This window comes from Hemitrygon akajei, chromosome 9 (genome assembly GCF_048418815.1).
Source record: "Hemitrygon akajei chromosome 9, sHemAka1.3, whole genome shotgun sequence".
NCBI classification, from domain to species: Eukaryota; Metazoa; Chordata; class Chondrichthyes; order Myliobatiformes; family Dasyatidae; genus Hemitrygon; species Hemitrygon akajei.
The window spans coordinates 106,664,152-106,677,504 of NC_133132.1; the positions used below are offsets into that span (position 1 = coordinate 106,664,152).

At 41.0% G+C, this 13,353-nt stretch overlaps 1 protein-coding gene across 1 annotated transcript in view; it reads right to left on the bottom strand.

Annotated features, from left to right (window-relative positions):
- LOC140733433 (CUB and sushi domain-containing protein 1-like) overlaps positions 1-13,353 on the bottom strand; it is a 2,013,313-nt gene that overhangs the window by 22,930 nt on the left and 1,977,030 nt on the right. The window contains exons 65-66 of the mRNA XM_073056756.1: positions 7,997-8,062; positions 1,047-1,208 (exon numbers count right to left, since the gene is read on the bottom strand). Coding sequence (XP_072912857.1) covers positions 1,047-1,208; positions 7,997-8,062 — 228 coding nt within the window. The remainder of the gene's footprint in view (positions 1-1,046; positions 1,209-7,996; positions 8,063-13,353) is intronic.

Consider the following 13,353-nt stretch of genomic DNA (forward strand, 5'->3'; position numbering starts at 1 on the left):
GTATAACTGATTTTCTTTTGAACAATACAGCGATTCGATTTTGGAAAGTTGCAATAATAAGAGGGTTGTTGTGATGAGGACTTTAATTTACCTAATATTAGTTGGTACTCCTTAGTGCAAAAAGCGTAGAAGGAGTGGAATTTACTAGTGGTGTCCAGGACTGACTCCTGAAACAATAAATGTAGACTGGCCGATTAAAGGAGAGGCTATACTGGATCTAAACTAGTACAAGGCAATGAATCTAGTCATGTGACAGATCTCTCCATGGGTGAGATTTTGGAAGGTCAAACTTGAAAACAGAACACTGGGTTAATGGTAGGATTCTTGGCAGTGTGGAGGAACAGAGGAATCTTGTGGTTCGCATCAATAGATACTATGAAGTTGCCATATAAGTCGATAGGATGGTTACGAAGGCCTTCATTAGCTGGGGCATTAAGTTAAAGAGCCATGAAGTAATGTTATAGCTCTATAAAACTCTGGTTAGACCACACTTCAAATATTGTATTCAATTCTTGTCAGCTCAGTATAGGTAATATGTAGGAACTTTAGAGAGAGAGTGCAGAGGAGATTTACTAGGATACTGCCTTGATTGGAGAGCTTATATTAGGTTGAGTGATTGAGGGCTTTTCCCTTTGGAGCAAAAGAAGAGACTTGTTCAAGATGATAAAAGATATAGATGGAATAGATAGACAGAGACTTTTTCCCAGGGTAAAAATGACTAATATGTAGGTTCATAATTTTAAGGTGATTGGAAGAATGTATAGGAAGGGATACGATTTTTTACACAGTGCAAAGAATGCACTGCAAGGATAGTGTTAAAAGCAGATACATTAGAAACATTTAAGAGACTCTTAGATAAGTACAAGTTTGATTTAAAAAAAATGGAGGGCAATGTGGGTGAGGAGGGTTAGAATTTTGGAAGAGGTTATAAGATCAGCACAACATCATGAACTAAAGAGCCTGTACTATGGTGTAATGTTTTATATTCCATTTCTGAATTTCCTGTCTGCTCTCGAGGTCTAGAGTTACAAAGCAATAAAACCTACCTGAGAGCTTTAGCTCCATGCTGCTGTGTTCAATGAAAGTAACATTCACTCGACCACTGGAAATATTAAAATAATTAACTGTTAACGTTGCTGGCTGTTTCTTTCCAAGGTATTCGTAGAAGCCCTTCCAAAGAGAATTACGAGCAAACACATCTGGAGGAACTGAAAGGAATAAATATTTTACATTTTAAAAATCACAGACCAAGTTAGGGAGAAATCAATAAACAACTACTTGTTCTACAAAAACATTGTTTATAGTTTTGTTTCCATAGATGAAGGAAACAGATTCTTCAACCCAACTGGCCCATGCTAAGCAAGATTGTATATGCCAGGACCAAGAAGTGGGCAGTAAAATCAGTGTGAACACTACTTACCCTACAAAAAAAGTGCCATGGAGTTATTTAAACAGAAACTGCATGCCATCTTTCCTTCCCCCAAACAGTTAAGCTAATCAGCCAGTCCAGTTAGCCCCCACCCCCTTTATCTCAGTGACTGCACTGTATAGTAAATACATCTGGTATTTATGCACAATTTATTCCAGATCCATACTTTATCCTCTAACTTTACTTTTATATAATTCTTTATGATTGTTGAATGTTATTTGTTGCCTGTCACGCCAACCAACAAATCACAGCAAATTTCTAATACGTGTAATGCATGTGACGAATAAATTTGATCCTTGATCCCCATCCAAGCTAGTCCCATGATTCCAGCATCACTGATTTATAATCCCTTTCAACCATATTCTGCTGCCTTCTCTCTGTAACCTTTGATATTCTGATTAATCAAGAAACTATCAACCTCTGTCTTAAAAATACCTAATGACTTGGCCTGCACAGTAATCTGTGGCAATGAATTCTATAGGTTCACGACCCTCTGGTTAAAGAACTGTTTCTTCATCTCTGTTCAAAATGGATGTCCTTCTCTACTGAGTCTGTGCCCTCTGGTCCTAGACGTCCCCGTCCCCCCCAAATAGGAAACAGCTTCTCCACTCCCCCTTTATCTAGGCACTCAATATTCAATAGGATCCCCCCACCCCATTCCTCTAAACTCCACTGTGTACAGGCCAAAGTCATCAAACACTTCTCATATGTTAACCCTTACTATTCTGGGATCCTTTTCTGGACCCTCTCCAATGCCAGCACACCTTTTCTTAGATTAGGGCCCAAAACTGCGATCTGACCAATGCCTTATAAGGCCTTAGTATTACATCCTTGCTTTTGTATTCTACTCAAGTCTATTGTCATTTAGCTATATATATGTATACAATCAAATGAGATAACACAAAAGACACAATAACTTAATAAGGACAAACTTTACAAATGAATCGTGCATACATAACAAACTAAAGGGCATAAATTAAATATTGTAAGGTATAGAATAGATTAACTAGTGATATTTTGATTGTGATGCAGTAGGAAGTTCAGAAGTGTAATGGACTGAGGGAGCAAACTGTTTCCCATCCTGACCATTCTAGGTTTTACACAATGGAGTTTCCTGCCTGATGGTGGAAAGTGAAAAAGGATGCTGGATGAGATCCTTTGTAACACTAAGGGCCCTGCCTACGCATTACTCTTGATAAATGTTCCAGATAGATAATAGGGAGACCTCAATGATCCTCTCAATCACTCTGACAGTCCTTTGTAGGGACTTCTGGTCCAATGCTTGGCTGCTCCCATACCAGATGGAGATGCAAGTTTGCAGGACACCCTCAGTGGTGATCTTTAAAAATGCAGTTAAAATGGGGTGGAAATGGTAAGGTGGGGGGAAGCCTTGCTTGCCACAATCTTAGAACATAGAACATTGAATAGTACAGAACATTACAGGCCCTTCAGCCCACAATGTTGTGCTGACCCTGAAACCCTGCCTCCCCTATAACCCCCCACCTTAAATTCCTCCATATACCTGTCTAGTAGTCTCTTAAACTTCACTAGTGTATCTGCCTCCACCACTGACTCAGGCAGTGCATTCCACGCACCAACCACTCTCTGAGTGAAAAACCTTCCTCTAATATTCCCCTTGAACTTCCCTCCCCTTACCTTAAAGCCATGTCCTCTTGTACCGAGCAGTGGTGCCCCTGGGGAAGAGGCACTGGCTATCCACTCTATCTATTCCTCTTAATATCTTGTACACCTCTATCATGTCTCCTCTTATCCTCCTTCTCTCCAAAGAGTAAAGCCCTAGCTCCCTTAATCTCTGATCATAATCCATACTCTCTAAACCAGGCAGCATCCTGGTAAATCTCCTCTTTACCCTTTCCAATGCTTCCCATCCTTCCTATAGTGAGGCAACCAGAAATGGACACAGTACTCTAAGTGTGGCCTAACCAGAGTTTTATAGAGCTGCATCATTACATCGCGACTCTTAAACTCTATCCCTCGACTTATGAAAGCTAACACCCCATAAACTTTCTTAACTACCCTATCTGCCAGTGAGGCAACTTTCAGGGATCTGTGGACATGTACCCCCAGATCCCTCTGCTCCTCCAAACTACCAAGTATCCTGCCATTTACTTTGTATTCTGCCTTGGAGTCTATCCTTCCAAAGTGTACCACCTCACACTTTTCTGGGTTGAACTCCATCAGCCCACTTCTGCATCCTATCAATGTCTCTCTGCAATCTTTGACAATCCTCTACACTATCTACAACACCACCAACCTTTGTGTCATCTGCAAACTTGCCAACCTACCCTTCTACCCCCACATCCAGGTCGTTAATAAAAATCACAAAAAGTAGAGGTCCCAGAACAGATCCTTGTGGGACGCCGCTAGTGACAACCCTCCAATCTGAATGTACTCCCTCCACCACGGCCCTCTGCCTTCTGCAGGCAAGCCAATTCTGAATCCACCTGGCCAAACTTCCCTGGATCCCATGCCTTCTGACTTTCTGAATAAGCCTACCGTGTGGAACCTTGTCAAATGCCTTACTAAAATCCATGTAGATCACATCCATTGCACTAGCCTCATCTATATGCCTGGTCACCTCCTCAAAGAACTCTATCAGGCTTGTCAGACACGATCTGCCCTTCACAAAGTCATGCTGGCTGTCCCTGATCAGATCATGATTCTCTAAATGCCCATAGATCCAATCTCTAAGAATCTTTTCCAACAGCTTTCCCACCGCAGACGTAAGGCTCACTGGTCTATAATTATCCGGGCTATCCCTACTACCTTTTTTGAACAAGGGGACAACATTTGCCTCCCTCCAATCCTCCGGTACCATTCCCGTGGACAACGAGGACATAAAGATCCTAGCCAGAGGCTCAGCAATCTCTTCCCTCGCCTCATGGAGCAGCCTGGGGAATATTCCATCAGGACCTGGGGACTTATCCGTCCTTATGTATTTTAACAACTCCAACACCTCCTCTCCCTTAATATCAACATGCTCCAGCACATCAATCTCACTCATATTGTCCTCACCATCATCAAGTTCCCTCTCATTGCTGAATACCGAAGAGAAATATTCATTGAGGACCTCGCTCACTTCCTCAGCCTCCAGGCACATCTTCCCACTTTTTTCTCTAATCAGTCCTACCTTTACTCCTGTCATCATTTTGTTCTTCACATAATTGAAGAATGCCTTGGGGTTTTCCTTTACCCTACTCGCCAAGGCCTTCTCATGCCCCCTTCTTGCTCTTCTCAACCCCTTCTTAAGCTTCTTTCTTGCTACCCTATATTCCTCAAAAGACCCATCTGATCCTTGCTTCCTAAACCTCATGTATGCTGCCTTCTTCTATCTGACTAGATTTTCCACCTCACTTAGGAAATGGAGGTGCCTCTGTTCCTCTCAAAACGTATGTTAACATTGCATTTGCTTTCCGTACCACCAACTCAGCCTGCAAGTTACCTTTTAAGGAATCCTGCACAAGTTACTTTGCACCTCTGACTTTTGAATTTTCTCCTCATTTAGAAAATAATCTACACCTTTACTCCTTCTGCCAAAGTGCATGACCATACACTTCCTTACACAATATTCCAACTACTACTTCTTTGCCCATTTTCCCAACCTTTCTAAGTCCATCAGCAGGCACCATTCTTCCTAAACACCAGTTGTCCCTCAACCTATATTTGCATTGTCCACAATCTTGGCCCCAAAGCCATCAATTCCTTCATCAAAATCATTGACATATAATGCAAAAAGAAGCTGTCCCAACACTGAACCCTGCAGCACATCACTTGTCACCAACAGCCAACCAGTAAAGCCTTCCTTTGTTCTGAACTTTGCTTTCTGCCAGTCAGACAATCTTCCATCCATGCTTGTATCTTTCCTGTAATACCACAGGCTCTTATCTTGTTAAGCAGCCTCATGTGTGGAAACTTGTCAGAAGCCTTCGGAAAATCCAAGTGAACAAACCTACTGACTCTGCTTTGTCTATCCTGCCTGTTATTTCTCAAAGAATTCCAACAGATTTGTCAGGCAAGATTTCTTCTTAAGAAAAGCATTCTCACTTTGGCCTATTTTATCATGCGCCTCCAATTACCCCAAAACTTCATCCTTAATAATGGACTCCAATATCTTACCAACCTGGCCTATATTTTTCCTTTCTTCTACCTCCCTCCCTTCTCAAAAAATGGAGTGAAATTTGCAATTTTCTGGTTCTCCAGAACCATGTCAGAATCTTCTTATTCTTGAAAGATTATTACTAATGCCTTCACAATCTCTTCAGCTGCCTCAGGGTGTAGTCCATCTGGTCCAGGTGAATTATCTACCTTCAGACTTTTCAGCTTCCCAAGCACTTTCTCCTTAGTAATAGGAACAACACTCATTTCTGCCCTCTGACACTTTAGCATTTCTGGCATTCGGCCAGTGTCTTACACAGTGAAGACTGATGCAAAATACTTATTAAATTTGTCTGCCATTTCTTTGTCCTCCATCACTAGCTCTCTAGTGTCATTTTCCAGTAGTCAGGTATTCACTCTCATCTCTCCTTTACTCTTTATATATCTGAAAAACCTTTTTGCATCCTCTTTTATATTATTGGCTATCTTACCTTCATATTTTTTTTCTCCTTACGGCTTTTGAAGTTACCTTCTGTTGGTTTTTAAAAGCTTCACAATCCTTTAACTCCCCACTAATTTTTGCTGTACTCTATGCACTTTCTTTTACTTTCATGCTGTCTTTGATTTCCCTTGTCAGCCACAATTGGCTCATTCCTCCCCCCCCTTTAGAATACTACTCAATTCTTGGGATGTATCTGTCCTGCGCCTTCCAAATTGCTCACAGAAATTCCATCCATTGCTGTTCTTCTGTAATCTCTGTTCGTGTCTCCTTCAATTAACTTTGGCCATCTCCTCTCTTATCCATCCTTCCTATCCACGCACCTTTTAAATATTGTTAATACATCTTCACCACCACTTCCTCTGGCATTGCATTCCATATACTGACCACTCCATGTGAAGAAGTCACCCCTCAAGCTTCTATTAAATCTTTCCCCTCTCACCTGAAGTCTATGCCCTCTAGTTCATAATTCCCCAACCCTGGAGCAGAGACTGTCCACATTCACTCTATTCCCCTAATGAATTTCATAAGCATACTTCCCAGCATCGAGGACACCTTCAAGTGGTGATGCCTCAAAAAGGCAGCATCCATCATTAAGGATCCTTTTCACCCAATACATGCACCTTGCTACCATTAAGGAGAAGTTACTGGAGCCTGGTGACACACATTCAATGTAAGAATGGGTTGTCAGTGGAGGTGAGGGATCTTTGCTGAGGAAGTCGGTGCAGCAGTGTCCCGTCCAGATGAAGGATCTCAACCCAAAACATCAATTGTCCATTCTCCTCCACAGAGTTGCCTGACTCACTGAGTTCTTCCTGCACCTTTTCAATACTGTTCTTACATCATACTTTCATTGAATTCCATTTGTAAAAGGGAACTCAAAATAACTAAAATTAACCTTTTATTTTAAATAAACACCATTGCAGCAAATACCAAGTGCCTGAAATGCTATGTTTATTAATCCTATAAATATACATTGATATATTATTAAGTGTGAGGTAGTTCATTTTGGCAGGTCAAATATGATGGCAGAATATAGTATTAATGGTAAGACTCTTGGCAGTGTGGAGGATCAGAGGGATCTTGGGGTCCGAGTCCATAGGACACTCAAAGCTGCTGCACAGGTTGACTCCATGGTTAAGAAGGCATATGGTGTATTGGCCTTCATCAATAGTGGAATTGAATTTAGGAGCTGAGAGGCAATGTTGCAGCTATATAGGACCCTGGTCAGACCCCGCTTGGAGTACTGTACTCAGTTCTGGTCACCTCACTACAGGAAGGATGTGGAAACTATAGAAAGGGTGCAAAGGAGATTTACAAGGATGTTTCCTGGATTGGGGAGCATGCCTTATGAGAACAGGTTGAGTGAACTCGGCCTTTTCTCCTTGGAGTGACGGAGCATTAGAGGTTACCTAATAGAGGTGTATAAATTGATGAGGAGCATTGATCGTGTGTATAGTCAGAGGCTTTTCTCAGGGCTGAAATGGCTAGCATGAGAGGGCACATTTTTAAGGTGCTTGGAAGTAGGTACAGAGGAGATGTCAGGGGTAAATTTTTTATGCAGAGTGGTGAGTGCATGGAATGGGCTGCCGGCGATGGTTGTGTTGGATACGATAGGGTCTTTTAAGAGACTCCTGGATGGCTACATGAAGCTTAGAAAAAGAGAGCGCTATGGGTAATTCAAGGTAATTTCTAAAGTAAGTACATGTTCGGCACAGCATTGTGGGCTAAAGGGCCTGTATTGTGCTGTAGTTTTTCTATGTTTCTAATATTGTACGTATTAATTCTACACATTTGTAACATTAATGCTAAATATTAATAAGATAAAACTTATTAATGCTCTACATATTAATCTGAAAATTGTAACATTTTCATTTTGAGAGACCAATAGGAGAAGTTATTGGAGAAGCAAAAGCAACTGATGGGTTAAATAATCAGAAATAACCACCTACCCGGAGCCTTTGTTCTGTGGGATCCTGAATCAGTCTCTTTTGGTTTCCCATTCATTTTGGGTCCAGCTGAAAAACAACAGCAAGATCATTAGGTCTTGTCAAATACAAACATTAATTATTATTTGCTGCGCAGGCACAATTAAATCCTCGAGGTCGATTGAGAGATAAGCATTTTCATATTGCATACTGCTTTTATTAATACAACTTTATTAATTGATGCAGAAAAATTGATGTGCACAGATTGTCTTCTTTTGCACATTGGTTGTGTTCATTTGTGTGTAGTTTTTCATTGACTCTATTGTATTTCTTCCACTGTGAATGCTGGCAAGATAACAAATTTTAGGGTAGTATTTGTGACATATGTAGAATTTCATAATAAATTTACTTTGAAATTTGAATTAACTCCTCGTCTCAGCTCTTTGTTACAAAACTTCAAATTCAAATGATGATAGTTCACTTGGCCAGTCCTTTGCATGATATTAAGACCGATATTTTTTTTCTCTTTTTAACATATCTTTACACACCATGTCTACCACTCAGTCATGGAGTCATACAATACAGAAGCAAGCCTGAGATTTGCTACTTTTTGCATTTCATTAATCACTGTTAATCTTGGACTATCCACACCAGTGGTGCATGAAAAGAGCTACTTTTTAAGCAGAGTGGTGATTGACATTTCAAAGGCAGAGTTTTGTGGCAAAATCTCTGAGTTGAGGAGCATAAAAGAATTGCTTTTCAGTCAGGTCTGCATTCAAGATTTAAAAAGCAGAGCTTCAAGTGAGTTTTCTCTAAGTTGGACAATCCACACCAGGGGTGCATGAAAAGAGCAAACGTTTAATCAGCATGGTGATCGAGATTCCAAAGGTAGAGTTTGCACAGGTGCAAGTGGAAGTGCCATTCTTTTGGAATGTGTCAGTCTTTAGAGTGGCTTTGGCTCATAAGGCTTAGGCGAGATCAGGCTTGGGTGAGGTAGATTGTCTTATAAATTACTCTCTGGGTTCCTGGTTGCTTATTCCTCATCCATTAGTGCATAGTATCATAAGAATTGCTCCAGGGACAGTGTGTGGGATGTGGGAAGTCTGGGAGACTGCCGTTCTCCCAGATAAACAAATCTGTAGCAAATGTACTGAGCTGCAGCTCCTGAAAGAATGTATTGAGGAGCTGGAGCTTCAACTCAATGACCTAGAACTCAAATGGAAGAATAAGGAGGTGACAGACAAAAGCTACATGGAGTTAGTTATCCCTAGGTTGCAGGAGACAGTAAACTGGGTGACTGTCAGGAGAAGGATGAAGATTATTTGATGACTCTGGACCATGGAAAGAGTGGTGACATAATTGAAGCTTATCAAATGGTGAAAGGCCTTGATAAAATGGATATGGAAAGGATGTTTCCAATTGTGGGAGAGTCTAAGACCAAAGAAGACAGCCTCAGAAAGGAGGGCTATGCTTTTAGAATGAAGGGTAGGGGGAATTTCTTTAGCCAGAGAGTAGTGAATCTGTGGAATTTTTTGCCACAGGTAGCTGTGGAGGCCCATTCATTATGTATATTTAAGGCAGAGGTTGATAGCTTCTTGATTGGTCAGGGCATCAAGGGATATGGGGAAAAGGTAGGAGATTGGTGCTGAGAAAAAATTTGGATCAGTTATGATGAAATGGCAGAGTATATGTGAACGGCCTAACTCTGCTCCTGTATCTTGGGGTCTTGTGGTCTTATCTGTAACACAGACAATTTAAATTGAATCCCTATATTGATTCTGACTAAACTAAAATAAACTCTAAGGACCCCATCAATCAAGTATGTTCAAAAATGTTAATACACGTGGAAAAATACAACCAAGAGTGTGGGATTTTGTTAACTGCAGCCATCTTGTTTAACAGGCTGGATGTTACAATGCCAGAAGTTTAGAAGAATAAGGGGAGATCTTCATTCAAATCTATCAAATATTGTAAGAGCTCAACAGAGTGGATGTGGAGAAGATGTTTCCTATAGTGGGGGAGTCTAGGACCAGAGGGCACTACCTCAGAATAGAAGGACATCCATTTACAACAGAGATGAAAAGAAATTTCTTTAGCCAGAGGAAGGTAAATCTGTGGAATTCAATGTCACAGAAGGCTGTGGAGGCCAAGTCAGAGGGTATTTTTAAAGTGGAGGTTGACAGGAGCTTGATTGGAGTGTCAAAATTTATGGGGAGAAGGCAGGAGAGTGGGGTTGAGAGAGAAAATGAATCTGCCATGATGGAGTGGCAGAACAATGTGATGGGATGAATTCTACTCCTTTCTCAGATGGTCTTCTGGTGCGATAAGATCTCTGCAGTTCACCCAAACCCAGGGTGTGAAGAATGGAACAGCTGTATTATCTAATTCAAATGATGTAGAGGACAATGAATGTGCCATTTCAAACTATAACAGAACGAGTGGTGTTGTGTAACACTTTACAATGCAGGTGATCAGTGATGGGGATTCAATTCTCGCCTCTGTCTGTAAGGAGTTAGTATGTTCACTTCAGTTTCCTCCAAGCACTCTGATTTCCTTCCACAATCCAAAACGTATGGGTTAGGGTCAGCCAGTTGTGGGCATGATATCTTGGCACTGGAAGAATGGCAACATTGCGGGTTGTCCCCAGCATGTATTTAAACTGAGTTGGTCATTGATGCAAACAATACATTTCACTTTACATTTTGATGTACATGTGAGAAATTTTGCTAATCTTTAACTTTACTATATTGTCCTGTTCTTTAGAAGGAATGAGGCTTTCATGTTACAGTTCCTGTTCTCTGGGGCAAGATGTTTTTTGACATAGCTTTGACTTCAACATCACCGAGAAAGCTGCAAAACCAGTTTAGTTTACATTTTGTGCAAGATGCCATCTTTGTAAAGGAAATGAAATTGCCTCGGAAAGACAGGTGAAGATATTAATAGACTGATTTCCATTTAAATTGCCCCCAGACTTTGTGAAAGAGCTTGTGTGGTGATCTGGTGCATAGAACTGTACTTTCCTTAACAGCAAATTGCTGATAGGCAGTAAACTTCTCATTACAGATAAACCTCAAAGTAGTGCTTGGACTATGTCACGATATTTTCTGGGACACCTTGACAAAACTTTACCAACAACAAACTTGTGTTTATGCAGTATCTTTAAAACAACTCAAAGCATGGCAGACAAACCGTGAAAAACCGTGGCAGGAATATTTTAACCTAATGTTAAAGGACTCAGACAGCTGAACTGGAACATAGAACACTGCAGCACAGAATCAGAGCAGTTGGACAATCTAGTCTGTGCTGAATTATAAGTTTGCCTAGTCCCTTGGACCTGCATCTGGACCATAGCCCTCCATATCCCTCTCATCCATGTATTTATTCAAACTTCTCTTAAACACTGGAATTGAACCGGCATTCATTACTTCCACCGGTAGCTCAAAAAACACGCTCACCAGCCTCTGAGTGAAGTTCTGCCCCATGTTCCCCTTAAACATTTCAGCTTTCACCCTTAACACATGACCTCTAGTTCTCATCTCACCCAACCTCAGTGGAAAAAGCTTGCTTATACTTGTCATATCTATACCTGTCATAATTCTGTATATATATTAGAAAAGATTAAATTCACTTTGAAGGGGTCTGTGAAAAAGTTATATTTGAAATGGAGACCTTTCTTGTCATATTTTGGGAGTCTTAAGGAATTACCTGCTAGTTGAGGGCATTTGATTGTACTTGGTAAGTTGCCTCCCTTTTAACATGCATATGGTTTACCTCACAGGGTGGTTGATGAATTGTAATATGAGTGTGTTTTGGATCATCTGACATGTTGTAGATGTGTGTGGGCCTTCATCTTGAAGTGGTGTGGGGGTAAGGCTGTGAAATGTCCGTACTTGTATTTGTGAATTGTTATATTATAAATACATTAGCTGCCATGATATGTATGAGGGCGGGTAAGGCGAGGTTTGTTTAGGGGTAAGATATAAAAGCAAAATGAAGGAAAATGTAATCCATTATGTCTTTTGTATTGTGACATTCCTTCAATAAAAATATATTTAAAAAAATAATTCTGTATATCTCTCTCAAATTTCCCCTCATTCACCTACTCCCTAGGGAATAAAGTCCTGTCCTATTCAACCTTTCCCTGTAACTCAGATCCTCAAGTCCCAGCTAAATCCTTGTAAATCTTCTCTGCACTCTTGAAGTCTTATTGATATGTTTCCTGTTGGTAGGTCACCAGAACTGCACACACTAGTCCAAATTAGGCCTCACCAATGTCTTACACAATTTCAATATAACCTCCCATCTCATGTACTCAATACTTTGATTTACATCGGCCAATTACTGTAAAGTTAGTACAAAAATAATTAGTTTCATATATTAGTATGCCAAGGTCACAGAACTTGTAAATTAGACTGTGAGGTGAAGTCTGCTGAAGGAGGTTCTGACACAATAGACAATAGGTGCAGAAGTAGACCATTCGGCCCTTCGAGCCTGCACCGCCATTTTGAGATCATGGCTGATCAATTCCTATCAATACCCGGTTCCTGCCTTGTCTCCATATCCCTTGATTCCCCTATCCATAAGATACCTATCTAGCTCCTTCTTGAAAGCATCCAGAGAATTGGCCTTCACTACCTTCCGAGGCAGTGCATTCCAGACCCCCACAACTCTCTGGGAGAAGAAGTTTTTCCTTAACTCTGTCCTAAATGATCTACCCCTTATTCTCAAACCATGCCCTCTGGTACTGGACTCTCCCAGTATCTGGAACATATTTCCTGCCTCTATCTTGTCCAATCCCTTAATAATCTTATATGTTTCAATCAGATCCCCTCTCAATCTTCTTAATTCCAGCGTGTACAAGCCCAGTCTCTCTAACCTCTCTGCGTAAGACAGTCCAGACATCCCAGGAATTAACCTCGTGAATCTACGCTGCACTTCCTCTACAGCCAGGATGTCCTTCCTTAACCCTGGAGACCAAAACTGTACACAATACTCCAGGTGTGGTCTCACCAGGGCTCTGTACAAATGCAAGAGAATCTCCTTGCTCTTGTACTCAATTCCCTTTGTAATAAAGGCCAACATTCCATTAGCCTTCTTCACTGCCTGCTGCACTTGCTCATTCACCTTCAGTGACTGATGAACAAGGACTCCGAGATCTCTTTGTATTACTCCCTTACCCAACTCTATACCGTTCAGATAATAATCTGCCTTCCTGTTCTTACTCCCAAAGTGGATAACCTCACACTTATTCACATTAAACGCCATCTGCCAAGTATCTGCCCACTCACCCAGCCTATCCAAGTCACCCTGAATTCTCCTAACATCCTCATCACATGTCACACTGCCACCCAGCTTAGTATCATCAGCAAACTTGCTGATGT